We start from the raw sequence: 16916 nt of genomic DNA on the forward strand, positions 1-16916 counted from the left end.
GTTGGGCACGTAACTGCCTCGTCTGTGAAAGGGGAAAACAGCAGCGGCTGCCTCTTAGTCAGTGCTCACTACCTGTTGGTTAGTGGGTTTTGTCATTAGCGTGTCCAGAAGCAGGCTAAGTACCTCCTGGCATTATCCCATCTAATTCCTTCAATAGCCGGGTAAGGCAGGCCCTGTGTTGGCCTCCATTCTCTAACCGAGGACACTGAGACATAGAGAAATCAAGTATTCTGCAAAACCGAGACTTACGTCCCAGATGCTCCGACTCCCAAGCTCTTATACAAACTCCTGGTGTGTGCGACAGCTCGTGTGCTCCTGCGGACCATCCCTCCTGCGTGCTGGGCTCCAGGACGATGAGGAGCCTCTGGGTTCAGAGCACACAGGCCCAGCTGAACCGTTACTAGTTACACTGTTCTGTGCTGTGGGCAGTGCACCGAGTGAGATCACCTGGACACAGAACCCGGACCTCGACAGAAGTCCTGCCACGTAGCCCGGCACCCTGACCTGGAGGCTCTCCAGGTGGGTGCTCTCTCCAGGAGCCCTACAAGCATTTTAAATCTTAGATTTTCATTTCAATGATAGTCTACAATTATTCTACCAGTTAGCAAAACTAAATGCCTTTTCTGCAGTGGTGATTGAAAATGGAAAGACATTTTCAGACTAGAACTTCAGTGTCTCAAGCTGCCATCTCTCAGCTGTGCTGAGGACCAGATCTCAGGGGTACACAAGTTACTTAGAAATATGACTCAAGTTAAAGAAATCGTCTCTCTGTGCCACAGGCTGTGTTTGGTTTTGAGGATTTTTGGAAGAGGCCTAGCTGGGCAGCCCCTCCACCTCCCCTGTGGGAAGGTGAATTGGAGGCAGTGAGGAACTGAGTGCCAGGGGAGGTGGTGTGGAGACTGAGTGGCCAGGAAGGAGCCCGTTTCCTGGGCGACACTGTCTTTCCCAACATGGACTTGCTGTCCCTCGGCCCTTGGGTGGGCTTGTTCGTGGCACTTTTCACAGTTTGCAGTCATTTTATTTATTCTTCTCTTTCCTTTTTCTTTTCCCTTACCTTTCCCACTAGCCTTTAAGCTCCTTGAGGGCAGGGACCCTGTTTGTTGTGTTTGGTTTTGTGTCCCCAGAGCCTAGCACCATGCCTGACGTAGAGTAGGTGACTTGACGACGACTGAGGAGTAAGCGAACGTGGGCAGGGTGAGCTCCTCTGAGCCCGTGTCCTCAACTGAAAACAATGAGAACGCGATGCCTACCTTTCAGGGTGCTGAGAGTTAAACTTGGGATGGAAATTAGCTGCCCTCCCTGTGGCTGAGACACTTGCTCCCGTTAAAAGGTCCTCCACCCCTCAGCCTCTTTCCCTCTTCTGCCACATCAGCATATTTAAGAGACATTCCTCATAATGGGTCTCAGATTAAACAAGCATATAAAAATTACAAAAGCATAAACTAAGAGTTATTTGCTCGATAAAAGGTCTAAATGATCAATTACTTTTATTCATTAGAAATCCCACTTTTTCATAAACATGAGGACCACAAGTTTTATGCTCACAAGCTTTTGGGATGCAGCAACCTCAAAACTGAAGGTGCTGACAAAGAAAGACGGACCAGAAGGTTGGGCAGAGGGTTTGGTGGGCTAGAGAGGCCTGGAGAGAAACCTCCGGACCCGGGCCATGTGGGCAGTAGGTTTGCCCGGCTCTGGGGGCTGTGGGGGACACTCACCAGAACCACCATCTGCACGACGTCGGGCTGCTGGAGGAACTGCGGGTCCACGGCCGGCCAGGCCTGACTCAGCACGCCGGCGTCCCAGGCATAGTGGGCACACAGCTTCCTCGGCACCAGTGCCAGGCCTGCAACATCGAGACACAGAGGGTCACTGAGCACCCACGAGGCTCGTGGGAGCAGGTGATAGAGATTCCCCCCAGCAACACAGCCTGAGGCCCCAGGAAGCCACACATGGTTTTCCACAGCCCACGAGGGGCCCCCTTCCTTTGGCCTGGCTCACTGTCCCAGTCTACATCTAGCTTTTTCTATCTTTCTTTTTTTCTTCAAACAGTACCCAGAGCTGTAAAGATGGATGGACACACGGTTCTAAAGTGTGCGTTTGGAAGAACAGGCTGCTGATTTTACTCAGTCTCTCTGCAGTCTTGTTGGTGAAGGAATCCTTTGTGCTCCTGAGAGCAGATCCCAAAGTCGTAAGCGGCATTTACTTCCTTTCTGCACTGCGAATACTTGTGGTCTGAGAGGGCCTCCCACCCAGTCCTTTTTCTCATCATTACCAGAGCCAGCATGCCGAGAACAGCAGGGTGCTCCTTCTGGACCTCCTCAGAGGAGCTCAACCTTTCCACTATACTTCCTCTTGGGAAGGGCTCCCGCCACTACCAAATTGGAAAGAGCTGTCCTGGGCTCAGGGTGGGTCAAGTGGGAGCAGGGAGGAGTGACACCCTCTCAAGTCTTGCTTCCCAGAGTCTTCATGCTGCAGCCCCCAAACCAGAGGAGTCTCAGCACCCAGGACTGCACGGGGACAGCCGTCAGTGCTCTGGAACTTCCACCAGGGGCTTCCCAGCGGGGAAAGTTTGATTTTCACGCCTCTGCCGATCTCAAGAGCACAAGAGATGGCCCCAAATGTGCAGTAAACACACAGAGCAGAAAAAACACTGATTACTTTTGTAATTTGAAAAGATATTTAAAAACAAAGCTTTCCCACACTGTGACATTGGTGCCAGATTTTTCTTCTGGTTTCTTTTCAAGGTTTCATTTTCTTCCCCATTCATTCATAATTTATTTTAACTATCCATAATTTATTTTGTGTATAATATAATCACATGTATCATTAAAAAAATTACAGGGCCAATTTTCCAAACCCAGTCTGTTAAGTAAAACTTCCCTTCCCTGTTGGCTTGTGATTTTTCTTTCACACTATATTATACTAGGGGTGATTTCAGGACTACTCACTACAAAGATACTCAAAACACTTGTCGGTGATGAGGCGAAGAACAGGACAGAATATAAATCAGCACACTGTTTCCTTCACTGAGGAAGTCTTGCTCCCAAAAAACTGGTCATATAATGTGACTGTGTGCTTAGAGACACAGCTGATGTACGTGCCAAGCCCAGGCTCCTTATCCTGTCCTGGACGGTAACAGCTCCCGGACCAGCCTCAGGTCTGCAGATCACTCTGAGTAGCACCGGTCCATTTCATTCTGTTGATCTCTGTCTTGGTTCCCGTTCAGGTATCATAGATTTGTTGTGGCTTCCTACGGTTTATCACCTGGCACTCTTGTAACCCTGTGCTGCCAGTCAATTTGAGGGAAAGGCAGGCCATCAGGGTCTGAGGATACAGTGGCGTAAAAGACGTACTCCTGGGGCACAGCTGGCCCCGGCACCCCAGGGTTCCTGCACTTCTAACACACGTGCTCCATTTCTAACAGATGCGCCTTTTGGCAGAAGCACAAAGGAGCTTCCTGCTTGTTCCTCAGAAGGGATGCTATTAAGACTCATATCTAAATACAAGACAGAGGTCAGAGAAGGAAGATAATCGTTTCTTTATTTGAGCAGGCTGGGCCAGTGTGGCCGGTCCTGTGACCCAGCTGCAGCGGGAAGCCCTCCAAAACCGCCGCATGGCAGTTGTACAGGATGCCTGGGAGATGAAAGGACCTTGGACACAAATGTTCTGGGCAGAAGCTGTTACAAATTCCACTTTAAAAAAAATGAGGAAGCCCAGCCTTCCTGGAGCAGTCAGGATGCTTATTTATAGCGGCCTGGGCCCCCGCCAGCGTTTCCATATAGATGGGAGTGGGGCCACCCTGCTTAGCAGGGAGGAACAGAAACTCATTGCCACACGTTCTACGTCATGTTTTTCCCTCCCAGCTCTTTGGAGGGAAGTAAAAATACCTAACGTTTGCATGGCAAACACAATGGTTTCTTTACGTGACATGGGTCACGTCAGGTCGAGAGCTGGCCTTTGGGAAGCTCACGGGGAAAGTCTGAACACAGGCTAGGAAGTGGCAAGGCCCTGGCACACAAGACCACCAGGCAGGGCCAGCTCTCGCTCACGCCCGGCCCCCTTCCTTCCCCTCCTCTGGAGAGCTGTTGTCGCTGACCTTCCTATGAAATAACTGAAACAAGGCTCCTCTCCTGCTCTGAGAGCTGGTGAGGTCGCCACACTGCTAGAGACACCTGGAGTGAGTGCTGGGGTGGTCATGGTGTCTGTGGATGGCCGGCCTCTCCTGACGGCCACCTGTAGGTCTGTCCCCCGCCCGACCCCACCAACACAAGGGAGGACTTGGGGATTCTGGGGCGTCTAACCCCCACCGTGTCTCGTCCAGCCCGGCAATTTCAAGGAAATGGACAGGAAGTCATGCCACTACACATTAGCCTTTACCCACAGAAAGGGTTCTGTTGACATTATTCTGAAATGACAGCTCTGACACAGCATACACGTTCCTGTATAAAATCATCAGAACATCAGCAGGTAACGTACTGTCCCCTACCACGATCACGCACACATTTCCAGATGTTTGCAGATTCACAGTTTTGTTGAAATAAGTGAATAGAGCATGTATGTACAGTACAACACTATAGCTACAATATTTAACAGCCATTTTTACGAAGGAAAATGGACCTATGGCGGTAGACTCGAGATTATGAGTTACTTTGGAAACTCAAGGGAGGGAAAAGGGTCACCTTGCTGTAACCCTCACAACTAAAGTGCTGATGGAAGACTTAGAGACCACAAGAGGCAGAAGCCTGAGGCAAAAGCAAGGCAGAAGAATCACTGTCACACTATAAAAATGGCCAGAGAAACAGAGATCTTATCACCACATTTAAAATAACTTGTATTTTGGACAAGAGGCTCATCTCAAAGCAGTACAAAAAAAAAAAAAAAACAAAAAACAAAACACCCAAACAAACAAAAAACCCCAAAAACAAAAAAACAAAAAAGCCCAGAAAAAGAGGAGAAATCACTCAAATGCCCATCAGTGGATGGCTGTTTAACAACTTATGGCACATTCATTGGGTGGGACATCATAGAGCTGTTAAAAAAGAACAGGGTAGGTCTGTAAGTGTTGATACAGGACTACTTTCAAATACAGTAAGAGAGAAAACTGTGCACAGAATGCTAACATCTGTATGAAAAAGACAGACATTTCACATACAGGCATGGAGCTCTTCTGTCTAATCAGCTATCACACCGGCGGTGGAGGTGCTTGAGGGGAGCACGTGAGCATTGGGGCGACGGTGGGAGGGAACCGAAGACACACCCTTTGTAAGAGCTGAAGGTGTTACGATGTGCATGTACATGTACTTTTAATGAAAAATCCAGGTTGTGCTTTGCTTTAAGAAACCCAGAGAGGTACACTGGAGGCTGGAGTGATTTTCTGCATGCTTTTCTTGGGGACCTGGGCTTGTATAGAGAAAAGGTTGTGCTCAAAGAGCAGGGTGTCTTGGGCACTTAGGACAGACCTATCCTGTCACCGCCAGCTCCTGACAATTCCTGTCACTCTGCCCGGCGAGGGAGGAGACACGGACACCTCACACACCAGCGGGATGGATGGCTGTCTTTGGTCAGTTGTGCGTGTGTGTGTGCATGTGTAGCATGTGTCTATTAAAACCTCCTACAACTAGAAACAAATTCCTTTCTCCCTTCCTTCCTCTCTCGTGGTCCACCATGCTCCTGGACCAGAATCTCAACACTCAGGACTTGTGGGTTTAGAAAGGTTATTTAAAACCAAAAAACCCTTATATTCTGAAATAATTATGGATTCAGAGGAAGTTGCAAAAAAAATGTACAGGAGGCCCTGTGACCCCGACCCTAGCCTCCCGCAGTGGTAACATCTGGCATAACTACAGCATCATGTAAAAACCAGGAAATGGACATTGGGACAACCCACTCAGCTTATTCAGGTTTCACCTGTTTTATAAGCACTGCTGTGTGTGTGGCTTCATGTAAGCACCACCTCGGTCATGATGCAGAACTGTGCCACCACCACAAGGCTCCCTCGTGCTCCCCTTCTAAGGCCTCCACCCCTTCTGCTGGGGACCTAAGCCCTGGCAACCACTGATGTGTTTTCCATCACTATAATTTTGTTTTTTTCAAGAATGTAATATAAATGGAATCATAGACGAAATAACTTTTTAAGATTGGGTTTCTTCACTCAGCATAACCCCCTTGAGATCCACCCAAGCTGTTGCCTGTTAGAAAAGTCATTTTTGCAATGATGGAATTAGATCTTTAACTAGAGAACCACCAAGGAGCTCCCTGTTTGGAGATTTTCTGCTCTTTTACTGTCTTCCAACAAAGAAACCTTGTGTCCCTCGTCGGGAAACAGTATCGGTGACTCCAAATACTCAAAATTTCCCTAACACCCTCACGGATAGGACAACGTTCTATTATGGTAAACAAAAGATAACGTTGTAAATTCAGATGTGGTGTCTTGACCTTCTCGGATCTGAAGCTTCAGGAAGGAAAAAAAGATTTCCTCATCCTGTTAAAGTGAGCACACTGCCAAGACATTGGTTCTGTTTCTTACTGAAGGTCCCCATTGACTCTTTGAGCGGTTGGTAGAGGATATTAGGCCCCAAGTGCCTTGGGCTTCTCAGATGTTTCTTTTTATCCAGAGCAACAACAGCCATTTGCGAGGAATCGCCCCTGCAAGGCAGATCTCAACTCTGCTGCCCTTCGGGGAGGATGTCTCCCGTGAAAACCTGCTTCTCTGGGGAACTCTGGGAAATGGTAATTTCAGAACATTCCACCCTCTCTGACCATATTCCCACTAGAGTCATTGTGAGGTTTCCTCTCCAAGATGTAGGAATGAAACCAGAAGCTATATGAAAACTACGTTTTCTAGAATAAACCAAATGTATGTAAAAACTGTCCCAAAGCCTTGCAACAAGAATGACTGACAGTGTGGGATGATAATAATGACGCTCCCCCACAACACAGAGCTTCTATTTGCAAAGGACTCTGAACCCCTTGTGACACTGGCCCTCATCCGCTGCCACGTCCCCGTTCTCTCCAGACGGCACCCGATCAAGACCTGTGTGTTAATGACCAGGGTGATACACTCGGCTCCTCACTTGACTGTACTACAGCCCTGCTGCTCCTTTGTGGGGGGCCACAGGCATACACACGTGCAGAGCCAGGAGACAAAGGCGTACCATTGCTTCTTTGAATTAAAATAAAATTAGTTGCTATGACTTTGTAAAGCTTCAGGGAAGACCTTCTCAAGTGAGTGAACACAGACTACAGTGCCCTCCCCAGCTTTCCCACAAGTGCCTAGAACAGAGCCTGGCACAAAATACTGCTCACTGAATGGCTGAATGAGACCCGGTAGCAAAACTAAGATTCCGTCTCGACCCACTCCTATTGTAACACAGCTCACCAAAGCCCACTGGTGGTGTGTGGGAAAACCATGGAGTCTGAAATGGGCTAGTTTCTATCTTATTGCTTCAGTGCATATCCTGCTGGAGATCTTGTCACACCACTGAAGGACAGACCGGCGGGGGTAATGCCACAGTGTACACTTGTACGGTAAGACCTCTCAGCAGGGACAGGGCGCTGGAGAGAGCAGACCCTCTCTGCCACCCCCAGATGCCGGCTCACCAACACAGAGACTGGAGGGGCAGCAAGGAGGGAGTTTCTCCCATTTATATGCATCCCTCCCGGGAGAAATGAAATGAAGGAGGCACACAGATAACGTGGGACAAAGAAGGACGATAAAAAGGAGGATGTGTATATTCTAGGATGAGAGCGAGGATGTTTATTACAAATTAGATAAGTTTTGTTTTTAAAACAAGAGAAAACTGGGAAGGAATTAACAGTGTGCCATTTAAGAGACTTAATGTGATCACCAACGCTAAATGAAAGAGGCATGCTTCCTGCCTAAGGAAAAAATGAAAGGCTGCATGATCTAATGTAATATGGCAGCAGCCAGGCGGGCCTAACGCCACCCTCCCTGCAGGGCGTTCTGTCCATTCGGCAAAGAACGGGCGAACGCCTCGTCCTGTGCAGTCTGTTCTAAAGCCCAGAAGCAACTCTCGGCTCACTTGGTGAAGTCGGTGAAATGCACACTGAGAAAATGCACACTGGTCTCGCTTAAGTACATAATTGCAAAATCCTAAATAAAACACTCGTGAATAGAATTTAACAGTCTGTTAAAGGTTTACTTCCCCAGGGTCAAGATAAATTTATCCCACAATAGCCTATTAGGCAATCAATTAATTGGACACAAGTCGTATCAACAGGGCAAAGGGGAAAATGAAAAGCAAGGGATACAACACCTCAGCAGTTGAGGAATGGATATTACATAAAATGTAACTCCCATTCCTAATATGAGTTCTAGTAAACAAGGATGGAAGGCTGCTTCCTTAACATGACAGGGAATATTCATTCTAAACCAACAGCCAACACCAAACCCAACGGGGAAGTGTCCCATTTAAGTATGGAAATGCTTTCCATTCTTAGGTGGATGTTTAAAGCCAGAAATTCTAGATATGACACATAAACCAAAAACTGGATGGTAACTCACCCCTGTGCATGAACGTTAGCATTCGGCTGAGCATTTTGAAGAGGCTTCAGATACCAAAAAGGATAGAATCCAAATTGAACTAATGGCTTTACAATGAAAGCAAGTGCATAGGTTCTCCTCTTCCTCCAGGGATGAAATACCCTTTCCTTTTGACAGAAGTACTTGCTGACACTGTAAACAGAGGGCACTGGGAAAACAACGGTCTCACCTTAGCTAAAAAGTAAAAGGAATTAATGCTCCCTCCTCCTGGGACACAGCAAGGCCCAGAGGTACAACAGAAGCTCCCAGAATTCATCAAACAACCACACCTCCAACAAGGGCTTTCTCCTTCTTCTGAGCCAGTCAAGACAGCCCTGCTCCCTTTCTCCTTCTTTACTTAGTGGCCCAGATGTCATCACTTCTTTCTTGCAATTCCTTGCCTTTTCCACCTCACGTTAGTCTCTAAAAGACTTCAACCGTGAGCTCTCATCCCGTGACTCTTTTGTAGAGTGAGTGGTCAACAGTACTTCTTTCATGACTTGGTGGTCCCCACGTGACATCGCGTGGCTTTTGGCTGAGATGTTCGGGAAGGGTGCTGCGAGGTCTGCCACTTCTCAGAGGCCCCCAGATAATTCTTGGCTGCCTGTCTCCTGCAAGCTCCGCTAGATCATCCACAGAAGTGACAGGAGACCTCCAAATACGGGGTCTAGGGAGTGGGCCCAGCACAACCACCACCGAGTCCTCCTGCACAGTCCCTCCTCACTCCCCTTCCATTTCCAGATCAGGGCCAGTGCTGGGGACAGTAAACCAACCACCCTTCTGCAGCTGCCAGGATGTAGAACAGCAGTGCTGCCGGGAAGCCGCTCAGATTGCCAACCCTGCACCAGCCTTCCTAAGGGGACCAAGGATAATTTGGGCAACATGACTGAATGGCAAATGAATTCTATTTCTTCTAACAAAGGAAGCGACTATAAACCTCCAGGTAATCCCATATTAAAATGAACAAAAAGTAGAGATGAGGAAGGAAAAGGAAAAGAAAAAAAAGAGCAGTTTAAGAAGATAGCTTCACGTAAAGGATGTTCAAATTATTTCTTAAAAGGAGCGGCTGTAGATACTCCTAGTGGTGGCCTATGAAAATCACCAACGGGCCCTGTAAAATGTTCTTAGGAGGCTGTGCAGGAGAGAAGAGGCAGGTCTCGCGGTTTCGGACCCAGGCCCCTGCCTGTGCATTGGAATCGCCCAGGGGCTGGTTAGAAACAGTCTCCCTCACTCTCCAGACTCCAGAATTGAGATCTCCAAGGGGGAGGGCGAGGCGGTGTCCACATTCAGCCTGCGGGAGCCTCAGGCAGTAAGCCCTGCCTCAGCACTTAGTTCAGGAATCACAGGCTGGTGGAGAGCACTGAGCCACAGCCCAAACGAGTACGTTTTAGATCTGCAGTGCAGGCCCACGTGCCCTTCTCTCTGTCTGTAAAGTGGAACTGAACATGAGTTTCCACCTTACGAAGGTAATTTGGGGACGTGATATCCAGGAGGCTGGGTTATAAGAAAGAACGTTCTGTAGGGACATCAATGTTCACGGTAGCCTTGGGGGGCACCCTGTTCCAAAGTGGAGAAATGCCTTTCCCTTTGGTGGGGGTGACAACGTGGAAGAAAGAGTATCACCATTCAGAGCACCAGAGAGAAAGCTCCCAAGTGCAGAGGGCAAATGCTGGACCCCATGGCTGAGGACATCTGAGTGCTGGGTGATGTTCAGAAAGGGGCTTGCGCACCAGCTGGTCAGTAGGAACTGGTCAAGCAAGGACTCCCCGCCTACCTGCCCAGAGCTCCGAGGTTATGTGAGGGGCCATGGGAGCAGCCATCACCATCAGGGCACACAGAGTGTCCTCGAACTCAGGGCTGTGGAGAACAACGCTCTGCGAAGCTTGCTGAGGAAGAGAAAAGAACAGCGATGTACACGTGTTGTTTATCTATTTTATATACAATAGTATCTGCAAATCTCGAACTCCCAATTTATCCCATCCCACCCACTTCCCCCCGGTTACCATAAGTTTGTTTTCTGTGTCTGCGAGTCTGTTTCTGTTTTGTAAGTTAATTTGTCTTTTTTTTTTAGATTCCACATATAAGTGATATCATATGGTATTTTTCTTTCTCTTTCTGGCTTACTTCAGTTAGAAATTGACACAACATAATAAACTGATTGTACTTCAATTAAAATAAAAAGCATAGCAATGTAAGAACACTGAGGTGTACACGATAAGCTTGGGTAAGAAAGGCCATGAACGTATCCAAAATCCAGAGACACAAGCAGGTGGGAAGAAACCCTCTTCACCATCATTTTTGCTCTGGGCAAAGAACTTTCCCCGTTTAATCACAGTATTAAAAATAGTTGGAGCAGCAATAACAGACATATTACTGTTGACTGAGCACTGACCACGCCCTTGGTCTGACATTAACTCATTCAGCTCTGACTATCCTGTGAGGGCGTATCGTTGCCCCACTTGACAGATGAAGCAGACAAGGGTCAGAGAGGGAGAGCCATCTGCCCCTAGCACACAGCTAACCAAGAGATGGAGTCCAGATTAGAATCCAGCTCGGTCCTAATTCAGAGTTAAACTCCTAGCCACTCTGCTAGGTTTTGTGTGTGTGCAGGACCTGTGGGAAATGAAGAAACTTGTTCACAGGTTCTACAATGTGGAGCCTCCAGGGCAGGGGTCCTCTTGCCCACCTGGGGGATCTCAGGGGTCCCCATTCCCTTAAACTCCTTTGCTAGTTTCTGCAAACATTCAGAGTCTTCCTGAGTTAACAATCAGTTAACCCAGTCACACCCATTCAACTTATGGGGCACCTACTAAATACTAGGCTTCAGGGATGAAACCTCCAGAAGGGCGTGTCTCTGCCCTCAAGAAGCTTACAGTCAATTGGGGAGGGAACGGACAAATGAATAGATGGATGTCACAGCGAGGGAGGGTGGGCAGAGCAGCCAGGTGAGAGCTGGGGTGTGTGGTCAAAGGGAGGCAGGAAGGGAGATTCGGGCTGTACTGGGGTGACTGCAGGAGGAATCATACTAAAAGGATTTCACAGAGGCCGGCGGTTCTCAAGGCCTCCTGAAAAGTCATGATAAAATGATAAAAACTAGCCTTTTTTTTTAGTTAAAAAACAAACACCCTAGCCTAATGTGGCTGTGGTACTCAGTACATGTTCATAACGCCCTGTGACCAAAACATTTTTTAATTTTAGCAAACACATCATAAAATTAAACCAAAAGTCATGGCCCATACGATGTATTTTACTGGGTATAGAGAGGCCAAAAGTATTATACATGGTCTTCTTCAAAATACATGAAATAATAGAAAAAAAATATATTGGTCTCTGTCCCTGGTTCTGGGCACAGGGCTCCTAAAACCCTTCTAATTTCCTGAGTGATAAGAGTGCCAGGAGCATCTTTTGTTCTAATATTTGGTCTCTGACCCTGGTTCTCGACACTGAGCTCCTAAACCCCTTGGGGTTTCCTGGGTGATGGGAGTGTCTTTTGTTCTAATGAGGCAACTCTTGGTGGGCGCCTGAATAGCTCCCGGGGTGGGGGTTGGTCACCAGAAACACCAAGCCATGATTAGAAACAGGACTTTCACGGCCTCCCCCTATTCTCCAGGGAGGGGAGAAGGGGAGGGGCCGGCAATGGACTTGCAATCCCAGCGTACAGGGTTCAGGGAGCTTCCGAGTTAGTGAGCACGTGGCAGTGCTGGGGGAGGGCTGTGCTCAGGAGGATGCAGTTTTTCCATTACAACACGATCTTTGAAAAATCATCTATGAAACTGGAATAACTTCACGGGTAAGTGTATAAAGAAAGTCTCCTGGGAGGGCTGTGGACAGAATTAGCCACCAGAGAGTAGACATTTCATTTTTTAATTTAATTTTTCTATAATAATTACCCCTTTTTTTATTTAAAAAAACAACAACCCACTTAGCATAGAAAATGTGGGAGATACAAAACCGTTCCTGCAGGAAAAGCAAAAAAGCAGTGTATTTTATCTCAGTCACCCAAAACGCAGAAGTACGTGAATACACACACTCAGACGTGTAACATTTCCACTGGGGTTTGCACCACATGGACACTAATGTATTGTGTGTTTTCACTTAGTGTTATATCACGAACAGGTTCTGACAGTAAGTATTCTTGGAAGACACAATGGTTTAGGTGGTGTCACATTTCCTTCTTATATAAATCATTTCATTATTTCCCCATTGGAGGACATTTGGGGTTCCAAGTCTCTGTGATTATAAATCATCTGCCAATGGACATCCTTGGGTCAAAGGATACATTCAGTCCCAGGACTACCAACTCACAGCTGGAGCACTTCCTGGCGAGTTACCCACTCCCATCACTGGTGTCTGAGAGCATGTCTCACTGTCTTTGCAAAAGCATGCAGATTATTTATGTTAAAAAAGTCTATGCAAATGCAATCGGTAAAAAAACGGTATCTCATTTTAAATTTGCGTTTCATGATAATTAGTGAGGCCGATTTTTTTCTTCCACAAGTTTACTGACTATTTCCATCTCATCTTCTGTGACTAATTACCTTTTCACATCCTTTGACCACTTTTAGGTTAGGTATTTCCATAGTAATATGTAAGAGCTCTTTATATATTAAGGATATTAACCTTTATGTGATATATTTGTTAAAATGTTTTCCCCAGTCAATCTTTCAATATGGCATGTTTTAATATACTGAAAGTGGTTTTTTTTTTTAATTGAAGTATAATCAGTTACAATGTGTCAATTTCTGGTTGTAAGCATAATGTCCCAGTCATGCATATATATACATATATTCATTTTCATTGAAAATTGTCAAGTTTTATGTAGTTAAATCTAAATTTCTGCCATCATTCTTAAAAGCCTGGAGAGAGCTTCATTATAAGAAGCATTTGTGAATAGTTTTAATTCATAGTTTTTACTTTTTGTTGTCTAACTAGTTAATCGCTTGCCCAAGTTCCATCTGCTGACAAATCCTTTATCTGGCAAGAAAAATGACAGTCACATGTAGTAAGAAGATGAGTCTATACTGAAAAGGCTGATTTTTGTTTTCAGTGAGAATAAATCTGATCCACTTAGGTTAAACAACTGTAAACTGTTACGGAGGCCAAGGGAGAATTACAATTCATTCAGGAAATCAGGCAGAGGGGGCCACAGAAAAGAGCAGAGCTGGGAGAGAGGAGGCCTGAGTCTGGTCCTGGACATGTCACTCATCAATCAGAATGTCAGCTAACTTCCTTCCTTGTGCCTGGGTGTGGGTGTGCTCTTCTGTAGTATACGGGTGGTGGGGGGAGGGGGTGTGAACCAGACAATCTTGAAGAACACTCCACTATAATACTAGGTTGTGTTGAGGGAAAAATCTTCTTTAAGACAACAGAGTCACACCAAGGAGGTGACACTGTGATGCTGCTTTCAGTCTCCAACCCAGGACCCTTCAGGCCACCTCCCCACATGGCTGGAAGCCACCCTCCCTCCTCTGATACCAGTAAAAGAGCAGAGACAGCCCACCTACCGAGAGGGCACTGCTGAGTCCCATCAGATGAGAAATCGCCGAGTTCAGTGAGAAGTCCTCTGTGAAATGGGCAGTCACCTATTGGTAAAAGTTGAATTATTCACTTTCTTCAAAATTCCTTTAAGCTTTCCACAAAAGATTGAATTATCCAGAAAATGTGAAGCTAAATGAATGCAACTGAAGGTGTTTATAAATGTATTCACTATCTCAAAAAGTCACCATAATGTTTCGTTAGCACAAAGATTTAAAAAATCAAAGTCAATGTTATTTCCAACACTCAAGACTGCTCCTCTTCCCCCATATCTGGGACAGACAGGATATCACTTCTCCGTGGTTACATGACTTTAATTCACAATGAAGATTATTGGTATATGGGACAAGGTTAGTTTTATATTTTCAAACATGGAGACAACATAACACAAATACGATTTGTCAGACTTTTCCTGTTTGTGTGCTTTTTTCAATTTTGACCATGGGCAAGGATGTAGAAAAATAACACATCCTTAAGATGTCAAGAGTTCCCAACTAGTTGAAATAACCCAATTCTATTATCTGACAGAATAGAAGAATTTGCCAAATCCAGAGAGAAAATATGTGGTATGAAAACAGTCATTCAGGCATCACTCAGATCACTAAGTTCAATTCTGTGAGCTCTGTTTCTCCACACTAGAGTAGAGAGGATGGAAATAAAGCTGAAGAAGTGTCACCAAATGAGACCCTGCTGGACCCATGGCCACTGTTGATTATACAAACCAGAAGGGAAGCCCTGTTCCTTCAATGTCACCTGTTAGTAGAGATCAGAGAAGTGACATTCACTGACTTTGTAAGTTTGAATCAGCACATCTTAAAAAAAAACCCAAAAAAACTCAGCCTAAGAAGTATTTGGGAGTCTCTGGTACCCATTAAAAAATGGCTTCGGATTCCCTAAGTGCCTTCCTTCAAAGACGTATGACATTTTCCCACAAAGTTCTTAAAAAGGTGAATATCATGGTATTACAGAAGACTTCTAGGTGAAAAATTTTAAAGGATATTATCAGTGAAGAGTCTTTTTAAATGATTTAGACAATAATATACAATTCTCTAAGAAGGTACAATGAACCATTCATTTATTTGCAAAAATTAACCCACAATAACTCACATGAATATTGTGTAACAAAGTAACTGAGTGAGACGGTCATTCGGAGGCTGAGTATCAGCAAACTCTGCTCAATTCCCCACTAGCTGTGTGACTTTCACAAGACATTTAACCTCTCTGTGCCCCAAGTCTGCCCCCGTCTGGAAGATGAGGAGGCTAAAGAAGAGAGTCTCTTCATGCCCCTTTCATGTTTTTATAACATATATAGGGTGTCATCAGTGTGGTATTAAATTTGGCTCTCTACCTAGATGTGCTAAATACAGAAACATGGAAAGTGGGCCGCTTCCTAAGATCCAGGATGGACAAATGGGAAGCATCATTAGAGGGAGTCATTTCCTGAGAGCACCCCTTTTCATGAGGACCTTTGCACTGTTGCTCCGCCTTGGTGAAGTACCCAAGCAGTAAGATCAATTAATCAAGGCAAGTGAGGCCACCGTAATCAGGAAGCAGGAAGACCCATCTTTGCCCACCGAAGGCAGGGTGAGCCTCACAGATCAGGAGGGCTCAGTGACAGACCACCCAGTGTCCCCCGGAAGGCCTCTGACCTGAGAGATGACTGAGTTCTTGTACTCCCACAGCTTCCTGGCTTCAGCTTTCTCCTCGTTACTCAACAGCTCAGGCCTGGGAACCTTCACAGAAACCCTGGCCTCGATGAATTGAGTTGCCAAGGACCACAGACGCTGCTGCCATCTCAGCACCCCGGGGAGCGCATCGGCTGAGGGTAACGTCAGTGAGTGAGAAGGAGAAAGAGAGACACATGAGCAGGATCGGTTTGGTCACACGTGAGACTGAAGAGACACTTCCCTGAGCCTGAGGGGTTTTTCCAAGGGCAGGGAGAACAGTCCCTCTGGGCTTCCAGAGTCTGGGAACTCAGCAGGAATGACTCTGTCATTTCTCATGGCCCCAGATATTCAGAGCACAGGACAACAGGGCTACTGAAAGTGCCCCCATCAACTGTCACTGGCTCACAATGAGCTTGGAAGCTTGAGCATGGGTGTGCATGATGGTACTGCCTCCTTGGTTAGGAAAGCCTGCTGTGACAAAAGAGTCCTTGGAACTAACACTGTGCTTGGAGGCAGGGTTGACTTACACTGCAAGCTCCCCATCTCACGTGGACAGGTAACACGTGGTGGCAGTGGTCAGCGGATCTGCTTGGAGCCACACTGCTGCACAGCGTGAGGTGTTTTAACACAATCCCTGTCCTCACCAGCGCTGTGTGTATTACATCTTTCAGACACGTGCATCAAATCCAGAGGCTCATCTGATCTTCTGAAGAAGCTGAACAACTTCACCTGGTGGCCCTGGGTTGCTGGTCAAATTAGGGCCAGTTCTGGTCTTTTAGACTTTAGCCACAGACATTCTCAAGCCTGGATGCACAGCAGGACCTTCTGGAAGGTGTGTTAGAAACAGATTCCTGGAGCTGCTCCCACAGGGAGGGGTGGTGAACCTGCACCCGAGGGCCCCCAGGGATTCTAACGCAGTAAGTAGTTCCAGGACTGGCGTCTGTGACCCCTGCTCCAGACCACACTTCTCACCAGAAGTGGGTGCTGAACTAGACAGTGAGTCCAGGCATCTGACTTCTCCTGTTAACACACTTGGGGCGGGCCACACGAAGGAAAACTGAAAGGCTGTTGGACAGCTTACTCTAGGGTATTCTGACACTGGAGATTATTTTCCTTCACCCTATTTTTAATCTAAATAACTCTGGAGGGATGAATCTCCCCGAGGGGGGCTC

At 46.6% G+C, this 16916-nt stretch overlaps 1 protein-coding gene across 2 annotated transcripts in view; it reads right to left on the bottom strand.

Annotated features, from left to right (window-relative positions):
• LARS2 (leucyl-tRNA synthetase 2, mitochondrial) overlaps positions 1–16916 on the bottom strand; it is a 132485-nt gene that overhangs the window by 2986 nt on the left and 112583 nt on the right. For both annotated transcript variants that reach the window (XM_010945946.3, XM_045509851.2), the window contains exons 17-20: positions 15727–15896; positions 14047–14124; positions 10317–10428; positions 1716–1843 (exon numbers count right to left, since the gene is read on the bottom strand). In XM_010945946.3, the coding sequence (XP_010944248.1) occupies positions 1716–1843; positions 10317–10428; positions 14047–14124; positions 15727–15896 (488 nt within the window). The remainder of the gene's footprint in view (positions 1–1715; positions 1844–10316; positions 10429–14046; positions 14125–15726; positions 15897–16916) is intronic.

The sequence above is a fragment of the Camelus bactrianus genome, chromosome 17 (assembly GCF_048773025.1).
Source record: "Camelus bactrianus isolate YW-2024 breed Bactrian camel chromosome 17, ASM4877302v1, whole genome shotgun sequence".
NCBI lineage: Eukaryota > Metazoa > Chordata > Mammalia > Artiodactyla > Camelidae > Camelus > Camelus bactrianus.